The sequence below is a fragment of the Artemia franciscana genome, chromosome 14 (genome assembly GCF_032884065.1).
Source record: "Artemia franciscana chromosome 14, ASM3288406v1, whole genome shotgun sequence".
NCBI classification, from domain to species: domain Eukaryota; kingdom Metazoa; phylum Arthropoda; class Branchiopoda; order Anostraca; family Artemiidae; genus Artemia; species Artemia franciscana.
The window spans coordinates 36,507,439-36,520,415 of record NC_088876.1 but is presented as its reverse complement, the minus strand read 5'-3'; the positions used below and the strand labels follow the sequence as shown (position 1 = coordinate 36,520,415).

Genomic DNA, 12,977 nt, shown 5'->3' with positions numbered 1-12,977 from the left:
TAATTGTGCCTAAAACGTTAAAAACTATTATATAAAATTTAACATAATTAATGTTGTTGACGTAACATAACATACTTTCGAATAATTGTTGCACGATTTTTTTAAAATTGAAATGTGAGATTATGCTGAAAACTCTTATGAGTTTTGTGCTTAACTATGTTTACAACACATAAAGGTAATGTTGAGTTTTTAGCTTACTATAGTATAATTATGTATAATAACATAAACATAAATAGACAATTTAATGATTGCGAAATTTTGTTGACATTGTGACAAACTCAATTTTCTTGACACTAAACAAAAATACCTGATAAGTGTGTATAGAAAAATTTGTTACAACTATTTGTTACAGTGTACCTTTTTTTTCAATTCATAAGTAAAACCGGCTCATTCTTAGAATCGCGCATGGATTTGGCTGCTTCCAGAGTTTTTTTTTTCAGTTCATTTCTGTACCTTTTTTTTTCAGTTCATAAGTAAAGCCGGCTCATTTCTTAGAATCGCACATGGATTAGGCTGCTTCCAGAGTTTTTTTTTTCAGTTCATTTCTGTACCTTTTTTTTTCAGTTCATAAGTAAAGCCGGCTCATTTCTTAGAATCGCACATGGATTAGGCTGCTTCCAGAGTTTTTTTTTTCAGTTCATTTCTGTACCTTTTTTTTTCAGTTCATAAGTAAAGCCGGCTCATTTCTTAGAATCGCACATGGATTAGGCTGCTTCCAGAGTTTTTTTTTTCAGTTCATTTCTGTACCTTTTTTTTTCAGTTCATAAGTAAAGCCGGCTCATTTCTTAGAATCGCACATGGATTAGGCTGCTTCCAGAGTTTTTTTTTTCAGTTCATTTCTGTACCTTTTTTTTTCAGTTCATAAGTAAAGCCGGCTCATTTCTTAGAATCGCACATGGATTAGGCTGCTTCCAGAGTTTTTTTTTTCAGTTCATTTCTGTACCTTTTTTTTTCAGTTCATAAGTAAAGCCGGCTCATTTCTTAGAATCGCACATGGATTAGGCTGCTTCCAGAGTTTTTTTTTTCAGTTCATTTCTGTACCTTTTTTTTTTCAGTTCATAAGTAAAGCCGGCTCATTTCTTAGAATCGCACATGGATTAGGCTGCTTCCAGAGTTTTTTTTTTTCAGTTCATTTCTGTACCTTTTTTTTTCAGTTCATAAGTAAAGCCGGCTCATTTCTTAGAATCGCACATGGATTAGGCTGCTTCCAGAGTTTTTTTTTTCAGTTCATTTCTGTACCTTTTTTTTTCAGTTCATAAGTAAAGCCGGCTCATTTCTTAGAATCGCACATGGATTAGGCTGCTTCCAGAGTTTTTTTTTTCAGTTCATTTCTGTACCTTTTTTTTTCAGTTCATAAGTAAAGCCGGCTCATTTCTTAGAATCGCACATGGATTAGGCTGCTTCCAGAGTTTTTTTTTTCAGTTCATTTCTGTACCTTTTTTTTTCAGTTCATAAGTAAAGCCGGCTCATTTCTTAGAATCGCACATGGATTAGGCTGCTTCCAGAGTTTTTTTTTTCAGTTCATTTCTGTACCTTTTTTTTTCAGTTCATAAGTAAAGCCGGCTCATTTCTTAGAATCGCACATGGATTAGGCTGCTTCCAGAGTTTTTTTTTTCAGTTCATTTCTGTACCTTTTTTTTTCAGTTCATAAGTAAAGCCGGCTCATTTCTTAGAATCGCACATGGATTAGGCTGCTTCCAGAGTTTTTTTTTTCAGTTCATTTCTGTACCTTTTTTTTTCAGTTCATAAGTAAAGCCGGCTCATTTCTTAGAATCGCACATGGATTAGGCTGCTTCCAGAGTTTTTTTTTTCAGTTCATTTCTGTACCTTTTTTTTTCAGTTCATAAGTAAAGCCGGCTCATTTCTTAGAATCGCACATGGATTAGGCTGCTTCCAGAGTTTTTTTTTTCAGTTCATTTCTGTACCTTTTTTTTTCAGTTCATAAGTAAAGCCGGCTCATTTCTTAGAATCGCACATGGATTAGGCTGCTTCCAGAGTTTTTTTTTTCAGTTCATTTCTGTACCTTTTTTTTTCAGTTCATAAGTAAAGCCGGCTCATTTCTTAGAATCGCACATGGATTAGGCTGCTTCCAGAGTTTTTTTTTTCAGTTCATTTCTGTACCTTTTTTTTTCAGTTCATAAGTAAAGCCGGCTCATTTCTTAGAATCGCACATGGATTAGGCTGCTTCCAGAGTTTTTTTTTTCAGTTCATTTCTGTACCTTTTTTTTTCAGTTCATAAGTAAAGCCGGCTCATTTCTTAGAATCGCACATGGATTAGGCTGCTTCCAGAGTTTTTTTTTTCAGTTCATTTCTGTACCTTTTTTTTTCAGTTCATAAGTAAAGCCGGCTCATTTCTTAGAATCGCACATGGATTAGGCTGCTTCCAGAGTTTTTTTTTTCAGTTCATTTCTGTACCTTTTTTTTTCAATTCATAAGTAAAGCCGGCTCATTTCTTAGAATCGCACATGGATTAGGCTGCTTCCAGAGTTTTTGGAGAAATAATCGTAAATCAGTTCAAACCATAATCGTCATCAAAAACCGTAATGTAATCAAAAACCGTAATTGTAATAAAAACGGTAATCTTAACTGAAAACCGTAGTCGTAATCAAAACCATAATCGTAATTATAATGAAAATCCGTAATCGTAATCAAAAACTGTAATTGTAGTTATAATCGTAATTGTTATAAAAAAATCGTGATCATAATCGTACTCAAAAACCATAGTTTTAATCAGAATCAAAATCGTAGTAGTAATCATTGTCGTAGTCTGAAACTATAATCGTAATCAAAATAAAAAATCGTATCATAATCGTAATCAAAAACTGTAAGCGTAATCAAGATCGTTATATAAAAAATCGTAATCAAAACCCTAATCCTAATCAAAAACCATACACGTAATCGTAATCGGAATTAAAAACACAGTCGTAATCGTAATCATAATTAAAAACCTATGTAATCATAGTTTTAGTCTACAGCCGTAATCATAATCGAAAATCGTAATCGTATGTTTAAGTGATAATCGTTTTCTGTTTGGCAGATTTTACTCTTCATTCTTTCTTAGATTCTTTTACTTCTCTCGTTTTTACTCTGGTTTTTGCTTCTTTTGTTTTTGCTTTAGTTTTGCTTTTTTCGTTTTTGCTTTGGTTTTTCTTCTCTGGTTTTGCTTTTTTCGTTTTTGCTTTGGTTTTTGCTTCTTTCGCCTTTGCTTCGAGTGGTTTCTGCTTTTCTTCAATTTTCTTCTTTCAGGCGCAGAGACTCCTTGATGAAGAAAAAGCCTCTGATGACGAATTGCGAGCTCAGTTTGGCAACAAATGGATTCGTGTGCCCTCCAGTGTCCTTACTGAACGATTTCGAAATGATTTGGCCAAATACAAGTAAGCTTTTGTTATTTAATTAATCTATTAGAGAACCTGTTTTTATGTTAAATAAATAATCTCAAGAAGCAAAACAATCAAATTCTTAAAATACCAAAGACATCAAAATAAAAATATTTTTTGCCCCTTGGACCCATATTAGGTCTATTCATACCTAAAAGCTATGATTTACTAAGACCTTTCAAATGGTTGTTTTAATATTATTATATATTTAGGGTTGTCCCAGTGTTGCTAAGTTGAACCGTAAAATTAAACGAACAAAACTAGTTAGTTTAATTTGGCAACGCTTTTCCTCTGCAAAAATTCAAACATTAACAAACTGTTTGATTCCTCAACACAGCTACACTTTCAGAGGAAAGCTCTCAAGGTTTAGGTTTTTGGTGCCAAATGCTTTTGGGCTCTTTTTTTGCTTTTTTTTTTCATTTAAGACAGCGTTTCCCAACATTTCGATATATTTAATCCTGTGTGATAAAATAAGATAAGATAAGATTTATTTGCAAAAAAGCCTGCAGGCCATAGCAAAGCACATACAACTTTAAACAAACACCTAATTACAAACAACTTAAACAAGCAAACAAACTTGCAAACACTTTATGAATTCAGAAACACCAGTAAATAAACTCTTAACAAGCCAACTCCTCAAACATGATTCCCTATGCTTATTCCCTAAACGAAGAAACTTACACAACTGTTTAATAGCATAACCGTTCCTCTCAGCCATTCGCTCCTTTAACCAGCAATCACTCCCCAACACTCGTCTAAAACATTCCTTCCGCAACTCAGACAGCTCTTCACACTATATATAACTTATAATGTATAAACATGCGATGTATAAATCTGTAAAATACGTAAACGTAAATACGTAAACGGCTAAGTAAAAATATCAGTGCTACTTTCAAGGGAAATTCTCGCTTGGGATGTTGGACCATCCCTGTAAAGAGTTTCTTCAATTAAGAAGTATCCAGGAATAATAATCTTTTTACTTCCATCATCCACTCAGCCAAAATTATCTATAGTTATCTAGTAAAATAACATTCTATCTAAGCCTTGATCAAACCCGGTTAACCCCGAAATCCTAAATTTTTGAGAAATTTAATTTTTATTCGAATCTAGCAAATTTAAATTTGAATGCAGTAGTTATAGAATGTAAAATTTAAGTATGTACATCGTATAAATTAAAAAACGTAGCTCATATAGAGATAGCAATGTAGCATACTTTGAAAATATTTAAAACAAAGTCTTGCAAATCTAAAATCGAATGTAGCAAGTTCAACATGTAAGTAGGTGGAATGCGGCCAATTCAGGCTACACTCGATGAGCTACATTCGAATATTGGGCCTTCGAATATTAGTGGGTGTCTTTTTCTGGGTAAGAGTTACATTATAACTACTATCCCATAAGTCTCCAAATTGTTTTGGTAAACTTTTCCAACCATTTCTTGAATCTTCTTGTGTGATTCTGTAGTTAGTGTAAGGGCAGTATTTTGTGCTGTCATCTTGTAAGATTTGTCAGCTCTTTGTAGGAATATTCGCCACCACCGCCACATGGACTGGGCATCACAAAAATGATAATTCTATTCCTTTCTCAACAGTTTTCGAAATATAAATATAGCTCCAATGGTCTTCGTCTTTTGGTTTGTTTTCACCATTGTCACCATCCCATGTGCTCAAAGTGACCTTTGAATAGTTACAAAGCATCATAAGCGTCCTATGCTTTCATTTTCATTTTTAGGAGAATAGTTTTTAGGCATTACGGCTCCATGATTGGAATGTCAAAAATTAGTTTGAGTTCTGTTTGCTATAGTTTTTACCTTCTGTAATTTTTGTCTATTATTTCTGCTATTTTTTATTTGTTGCGAACATAAGCTTGATCCTAGAAAATCTTATTTTGTACATCAATGGACTTACTTCTATGTTATCTCACTATTTTCTATTAAACCTACTATTATATATTTTACAATTTTTCGGGATTTTGTTTTAAGGGACTAAAGTGAAAAGTGGAAAGAACATAAAAAATATATCAAATGACGTACTAATTCTCTTCCAAGCTAAATTGTGTGAGTATGTAAATATTTACCATCAATGATTTGCTACCAGTGTATGCTAATCTCCGTTTTATAAAAATACAAAAAAAAAGAAATCATTATAAAGAATAAATTCTTGACTAGCTACTTTTTGTTATTTTGTGCAATAACCTAATAGATAGCTCGTACAGGATTCGCAAATTTGCATTAAATTTTGTATATTTTCCTACTATCCTGTTCCGACCTATCACGAATTGCTCTTGCTCGTCAAGTCAGGTCTTACAGCCAAATTGGCCCTCTTAAGACTACGATTTCAAGTAGGAGTAAGGAGAATATGTGCTTATTGATTTCACTACCTAACGCCATTACTTGGCCTAACGCCAAGGCCGTACCCGGGGTGGGGGGGCTCATTATCAGGCTTGAAACTCCTCCCCCGAAATTTTTGTCCGGCCTGTAAAAAAGTAAAAAAATGCATATAATGTAATTCTGATGCGTTTCGTAATTTTTTCGTAACCCCCCCCCCCCCCCGAACAAAAATTATAGATGCGCTCTTGTTTAACACCATCAGTTCTTTCAGTCGTCCTTGAAGCTGTTCTTTTTAGTTCTTTCAGCACGTTCACGTTCTTTCAGTTCTTTCAGCACGTCCTTGAAGCTGTACTTTTTAATCCTAAGAATGACACTAGTGAATTAAACATTAAAAACATCTTTTCTTAAAGAAATTATATGATTGGGGGAGGGGGGGCTCAAAATTCTAAAAGAGTAGGTTTTTCCTCCTATTATCTCCCTCAAGCTGACTAATCTTGGTTCTAAATGTAAATTCCCTACCTTTTTCTGGGTAACCTGAGAGTTTTTTCAATAATAAATTTACAATTGAAACTCTTCAAGATAGTCTCCCGTGTATACGATATTCATAATTTGAGCGTTCTCTTTAAAACAGGCTTTTACCAGAAACAGTGATAATACCAAATAAGGTATTTTTCAAAACATAGGGGTGAGAGGATTTGTGATTGCGGTGCCGACAAACCTTTAATTGAATACCATTGACTCCAATTTGGCGTCAATTGAATGGACTCAATCATTTTTCCTTCCCATTCAACTCTGAATAAGCGAAGGGGTATAAAACGATCCCCCACCAACAACAAGATGCTCTTTTTCTCAAAAAAATATCCAAATTAACATTGCCAATCTCTTACAACCTTGCATATAGGTAACTAATTTGACAGGTTTTGATTATAACCTTTCACCAAGCATGCTGAATGAAAACTAGTCTCTTGCCAAACGAATGTAGACTAAATGGTGATAATCAAGAGCGTTTTCGCTAGAGTGAAGCAGAACGAACGTTCTTGATTGTGTATGTTATTCAAACTGGTTAGTGATATTAATTTATTTTTAACATTTTATAGTATTTTTTTTTTCACAAAGATATTATAAAAATAACTAACTGAATTGATTTTTTTTTGTATTATTTGATGACATCCTTTTTTTTAAGGAATATAATTAATATGGCCTGAATGGTCGATGGTGTTTTTGGTCTTTTACTCCTTTTTTTAAGGATTATAATTGATATGGACCGAATGGTCGATGGTGTTTTTGGTTTTTGATTCATTTTTTAAGGAATGTAATTGATACGGCCCGGATGGCCGATTGGATTTTTGTTTTGTTTTTTTATATAAGGGATATAATTGATAAGGCCTGGTTGGCCGATTGTGTTTTTGGTTTTTTATTTTTTTTTTTTTCTTAAGGAATATGATTGAAATGGCCCAGATGGCCGACGGTGTTCTTGTTTTTTTATTCTGTTTTTGTTTTCTTAAGGAATATAAATTGATACGGCCTGGATGGCAAATGGGATTCTCGGTTTTTGATTTTTTTTTTTTTATTATTATTTACGGAATATATTTGATACAGCCAGGATGGCCGTCGGGATTTCTGGGTTTTTGATTCTATTTTTTTTAAGGAACATAATTGATACAGCCCGGATGGCAGATGGTGTTGTCCGTACCAAATATGAAAGCACAAAGCATGGCATTGAGTTGTTGGCATGGGAATGTAATTGATACGGCCCGGATGGCCGATTGGATTTTTGTTTTTTTTATATAAGGGATGTAATTGATAAGGCCTGGTTGGCCGATTGTGTTTTTGGTTTTTAAAGTTTGGTTTTTTGATTCTATTTTTTTTTTAAGGAACATAATTGATACAGCCCGGATGGCAGATGGTGTTGTCCGTACCAAATATGAAAGCACAAAGCACGGCATTGAGTTGTTAAGCCTTCCAGAAAGCGAGCTAGCTGCCAAAATTCCACGTATCGGAGCCAATGTCAAGACAACTGGTCCAGAAGTGGAACAACTTAAAGAACTGATGAAAGCAGTTGAGAAAATTCAGCGGGAGAGGGAAGTGATTGAAAATGAGCTGTCATCGAAGTCAGTCGATATGAAAGCGGCGTTTCTAGCTGCTATGGGTGACAAAGATAGAGGATTTGATGAAGAAAAGATTTCGAATCGCGTTATGCAAGAAGCCTATGGACCAATACAAGTCAGAGTGAAAGAGAATTTGCAGCAACAGGTATTTATGATACATTTTATTTGGAGGGTTGGACCAAATGTGATTTTGTCCAGAAAAAAATAGCGTTCTAGGTAAAGGCTCCCGAACTATGTGCCTGAAATTGACGCACTTTTCAAAAAATTCTGTAGAATATAAAAAATAGAAAATATTAGACAGTCAATTTGCTTATAAGAACTCAGGAAGCTCTGTGGCAAAACCTTAGAGCAATAAGTCACAAAAGGCTTAAATAGGTTTGATTTAGGCTACATCCGCTATTAAATGAAATCAGATGTTTACGGTAGAATTAGAAGAAGTTCCACTGCCCCCTCCCCCCTATAGTTGGTGCAAATCTATGCAATACTCGTACAAGGATCAGGGAAACCTCAAATGAGCCAAATCAATCAAATAAAGCTTATAATAATTGTTAATACTTACTGCTTATTTTCTATAGACTGCGACTTTGTTTAGGAATGCATGTGCTACCGTACGATACTGTTGAGATTAGAAGACTATGTGTATCATTTGAGATTTTTGTGGGGAAAGTCCAACCCAACCTCCAGTTACTGAAGCTTACAAAATGTGTATTTAGGGTTCTTTATCAGTAATTTTATTGGGTAGATTTAGGACAAGATCCCCTGAGCTCTCCCCCCCCCCTAATAGTTAGCGCGAAACTATGCAAGCTTAAAGTAATTATTCGTCACAATTCACATTGTGCATCATATATGTTCATCATATAAATGTTCCTTAATCTTGTATGTTCTTTGTTATTTGTAGCTTTGCCTGTTGACATAAACGTTGACATTTTTCAAATATGACGTTCATTTGATAGTGACCTTGGCCGAGAAAAAATGGCAACACAGAAAAAACGGACATTATTGTCATCAAAAGGATGACAAAACGGACAATATTGTCATCTTGTCATCAAAAGACAAGATTATGTTGGCAGAGTTGATTCGACTTCTACAGTCAACAACTGTACAAAAGAATCTTCCTTTCTAGGGCTATAGTTTAAGAAAGATTAAGATGGACAACTTATTTGTTCATCATATGCTCGACATATGTTCATCACATTATGTATGGGTTGCAAATATGTTTAGGGATGACTTCTGCTTGAGGCCCTTTAAGTCATCTTGGTGCCAAAAATTGTGGAAGCTCATGTTTAGGAATGATGTGCCACCGTGCGGCACTATAGCCTTTAAAATTCGGAAATCAAGTTTTGGACAATTCCGAATCAAAATTCGGAATTCAAGCCAAAATAATGGCTCTGAATACAAAATTATATTCATTGGTGCTTTTCTGTGGCACAACTTCTTCTGTAAGAGCAAAAGAGCTTGCAGTTTTTGTTCGAATGAGCTCTCAACTGATATTTTAAGACGCTTTTTTATATTATCACCTGAAAGAAAACTTATATGTCAGCGTTCTTCTTATAAAAAAAAGTGCTTTATTTATTGTATAGGGGTTTGATTCTCATAAATCATGAAATCTTATGTATTATTTTGATTAAAATCGCATCCGGTTTGGGCAACTAAAGGAATATTTTCTTTATTTTTTTTTTTATGATGCAAAGATCGTGATTGCTTACTTTAAAAAAAATATTCACCTTATTAAAAATTATTTGTTAAAAATCATTTGTTAAAAATTGCTTACTTTTGTTAAAAGTTATTGTTAAAAATAAATATGTTTTCGAAATTGCTTTTTTTTTTCACGGTAGGGTCATAAAAAAGTGGTTGTGTACGAAAAATGGATTAAGATACGAATAGCCATCTCTGACTTCAAATGGTGCCTGATGGCTCAAGTCCCCCCCAAAAATAAAGATGGCCATAAAATCGTGGGATAATTAAGCAATATTGAAAAAATAATAAAAATTTATTAGGTAGTTAAAATTAAGAAATTTTGAAAATGAGGATACAATTTTAAGGACAGCAGGCCGTAGCCAGGGAGGCGGTAGGGAGTTTGAACTCTCCCCCCTGAAAATTTGTGTCCGACTCATAAAAACGTAACAAAAATGAATGTAAATACGTGTTTTTTTATACGTGTTTTAAAGTTTGTTCTTGTACACTTTCCCCTGCCGAAAGAATCCTGGATACGGCCCTGTCCGATAATGATCGATCCAACAGCTCACTAAACGGATTGCCCACGCCTCATAAAAAAAAATAAATTTGCTTGGCAGCAGGGAAAAAGTGCATTTGAAACGAAAGTGCTTAAAAAACATTAAAGACTTAATTTTTCTCAAGTGAGTATGTCGTAAATCTGTCATGGTAGAAAGGTAAATCCTTTTTTGTTTCCTCCTAACGATCACCGTAGGTAAAATAGTGAAAGAAGAAAATGCTAAAAAAAAAAAAAAAGTGTTTTCACCTTTCAGTGCGTTTGGAGATAAAAACTGCTGTAAAAAAAAAGATAGAAAAGTAGTCTTTTTGAATGTCGCATTACAATGATTGTCGTATGTAAAACAATGCAAAAGTGACCAAAAAAGTACAGCGTTTAGCAACCCTCGACGATTTATGTTTTATACTGATCTTGCTTGTAAAACTTTTTCCCGAGAAAAGTGTCTTAAAAGGTAAATAAGTACTTCTCTGATTGATCCTACAACTCACATTAGTGCGCAGTTTTATAGGATTGCCAGCATAAAAAAAAACATTTCAAATCAACATATTGTATACCGAACAGCCGAGGGCGATCAAAGTTGTTGTTGACAAGTTCTTATTTCGAATAGTTCGTATTGCCCCATTACAAGCAAAGCTTCTCGGGCTTAGTAACTGCTTTACGTTTGTGATAGTTTTTTTTTTAGTATTAATAAATTGATTGATTGAAATATATAGCACATATGCAAAAGAAAATTCTAACATAATAACAATGTGTATCGATTGCTGCAATAGTGTTATTTTCCAGTCGTCGCCAATAGTCACTTGTTTGGGACCTTATGCTGCTTCGAAAAGAGATTTTAAACCAGTCCTGGTTGCTCTGCCTCACGTATTGTTCCCGTCCCTCCTCTTCCGTAATTTCAGACCTTCTGATCTTTCGCCCATTAAAGCTTCTTATTTTAAATTTTGCGAATTTTTACTTGGTTTCCCCCTTTCTTTCGGTAACACTGAGATTGTTTTAAAGCTTAAAGTGAAGGATCCTGTAGTCTATATAAAGAAAAATTATAAAACATTTGAAGACAAGGCGAAAATTAACCTTTTAGGCCACAATTTATTTCCGTTTTTTAGTAACAGTTCTGGCTCTTGATGATTTATAGGCTAAACTATTTAGCAAGTGTTTTTGTATCTTTTGTTTCTCTTTTTAAGTGTTTGATCAATATTTGATATTTTTTGATTGTAAGCGTTATCATTTGTCTTTTCTTTATGTTTATATTGTAGCCTACTCCTGTTTTTTTTTAGGAAAATAAAGAAAATAAATAAATAATAAATATTTTATTGACAAAAATAAAATAACGACTGTGTTTTATCAACTAGGGCTTGTTGAAGGAATACCATAGTCTATGGTATTTTTAGGGATACCAGAGATTGTATCTAGATGGTATGCCATTTAGAATCCTTATGGAGGGATGCCATTTTTAAGGAGACATTCTGATTTCTTCAAAATTAACTCTGATGCATAATTATTCTCCCCTTAGCCTATGTGTTATTAGGACAATCTAGTTTCTCTCTTTTCATTTTTACAGGAAATTGTTATGGCTGAAGTCGAGAAAGTTGCTGGGGAATGGATGGCATCTCGTGGAGGAGGCGAAAACGCACGTGAAGCTATGATGAAAGCCTTGGCGTCTGCCTATGATATGTTCAACGAACTTTCGAAAAATTTAGCAGAAGGTGCAAAGTTCTACACGGAATTAACTCAGGCATGTTTTGTTCAGCATTCAACTTCTCTCTCTCTCTCTCTCTCTCTCTCTCTCTCTCTCTCTCTCTCTCTCTCTCTCTCTCTCTCTCTCTCTCTCTCTCTCTCTCTCTCTCTCTCTCTCTCCTCTCTCCTCTCTCTCTCTCTCTCTCTCTCTCTCTCCTCCCTCTTTCCCTCTCTCTCTTTCTCTCCCTCTCTCTCTCCCTCTCGTGACAAGTACCTCTTCTATATTCTTCTTTATTATCTCTTACCTACAAATTGATTATGATAACAAATTGGTAAATTCATTTTGATAATAAAAAACTGATATAAGACTTACTTCACTATAAGTTTGGCTTGAAGGGGGAATGTTTCAGAATATATAGTCTATGTGTGATCTCTGTTCACAATAGTTAAGACTCTTTAAATTTGGAGATATTTCCACTACTGAGTTATATGTTCAAGTTACATAATCCACATTGATTCATCATGATGCAATTGAATAAACTTTGTATAAATCTTTTAAGAATTGTCGTGTTCATATTAGACCGTTAGTGTCACTCGTTAGTGTAAACTTTCGTACCTGTAAATTGAATCGATGACGAAATCAAGAACCGGAAATATACAGTTTGGACTATATATTTGGACATTGGGGGGAGTCGGTAGGTAAATTATAGTGGATCTGTAAATACGTTCTAAGACCACACTGGCTATAAATGACGCATGAAACGAAGAAAGGAAAGGATATAATGAATGAAGAAAAAATTCAAATAGGTGAGAAAACGAGTATTTTGTCAGCCATTAGCAAAATGTGAAGACGAACATCAAGCAAATATTTCGACAGGGACCTCCGCCAGGTCATCCTCAGTGCTAAAAAAAATAAAAAAAAAAAAAAAAAAAAAAAAAAAAAAAAAAAAAAAAAAAAAAAATCTAACCTTTCGAAGTGAATTGCGCAAGAGGAGACAAGACACTGGTCTTTTCTCGGTCCCTGTCGAAATATTTGCTTGATTTTCGTCTTCATATTTTATTTTAAAATATTTTTTATTTTATTTTCTAATTTTACTCTGTTTTGTTTTAGTTCTTTATTATCTCTTACCTACAAATTGATTATGATAACAAATTGGTAAATTCATTTTGATAATAATTGGTAATTTTCGTCTTCATATTTTATTTTAAAATATTTTTTATTTTCTAATTTTACTCTGTTTTGTTTTAGTTCTTTAGCATCG

The 12,977-nt window shown here is 33.9% G+C and overlaps 1 protein-coding gene across 1 annotated transcript in view; it reads left to right on the top strand.

Moving 5' to 3' along the window:
• LOC136035791 (programmed cell death 6-interacting protein-like) overlaps positions 1-12,977 on the top strand; it is an 83,938-nt gene that overhangs the window by 60,844 nt on the left and 10,117 nt on the right. Inside the window, exons 13-15 of the mRNA XM_065717763.1 lie at positions 3,247-3,374; positions 7,578-7,956; positions 11,600-11,773. Of these exons, the coding sequence (XP_065573835.1) occupies positions 3,247-3,374; positions 7,578-7,956; positions 11,600-11,773 (681 nt within the window). The remainder of the gene's footprint in view (positions 1-3,246; positions 3,375-7,577; positions 7,957-11,599; positions 11,774-12,977) is intronic.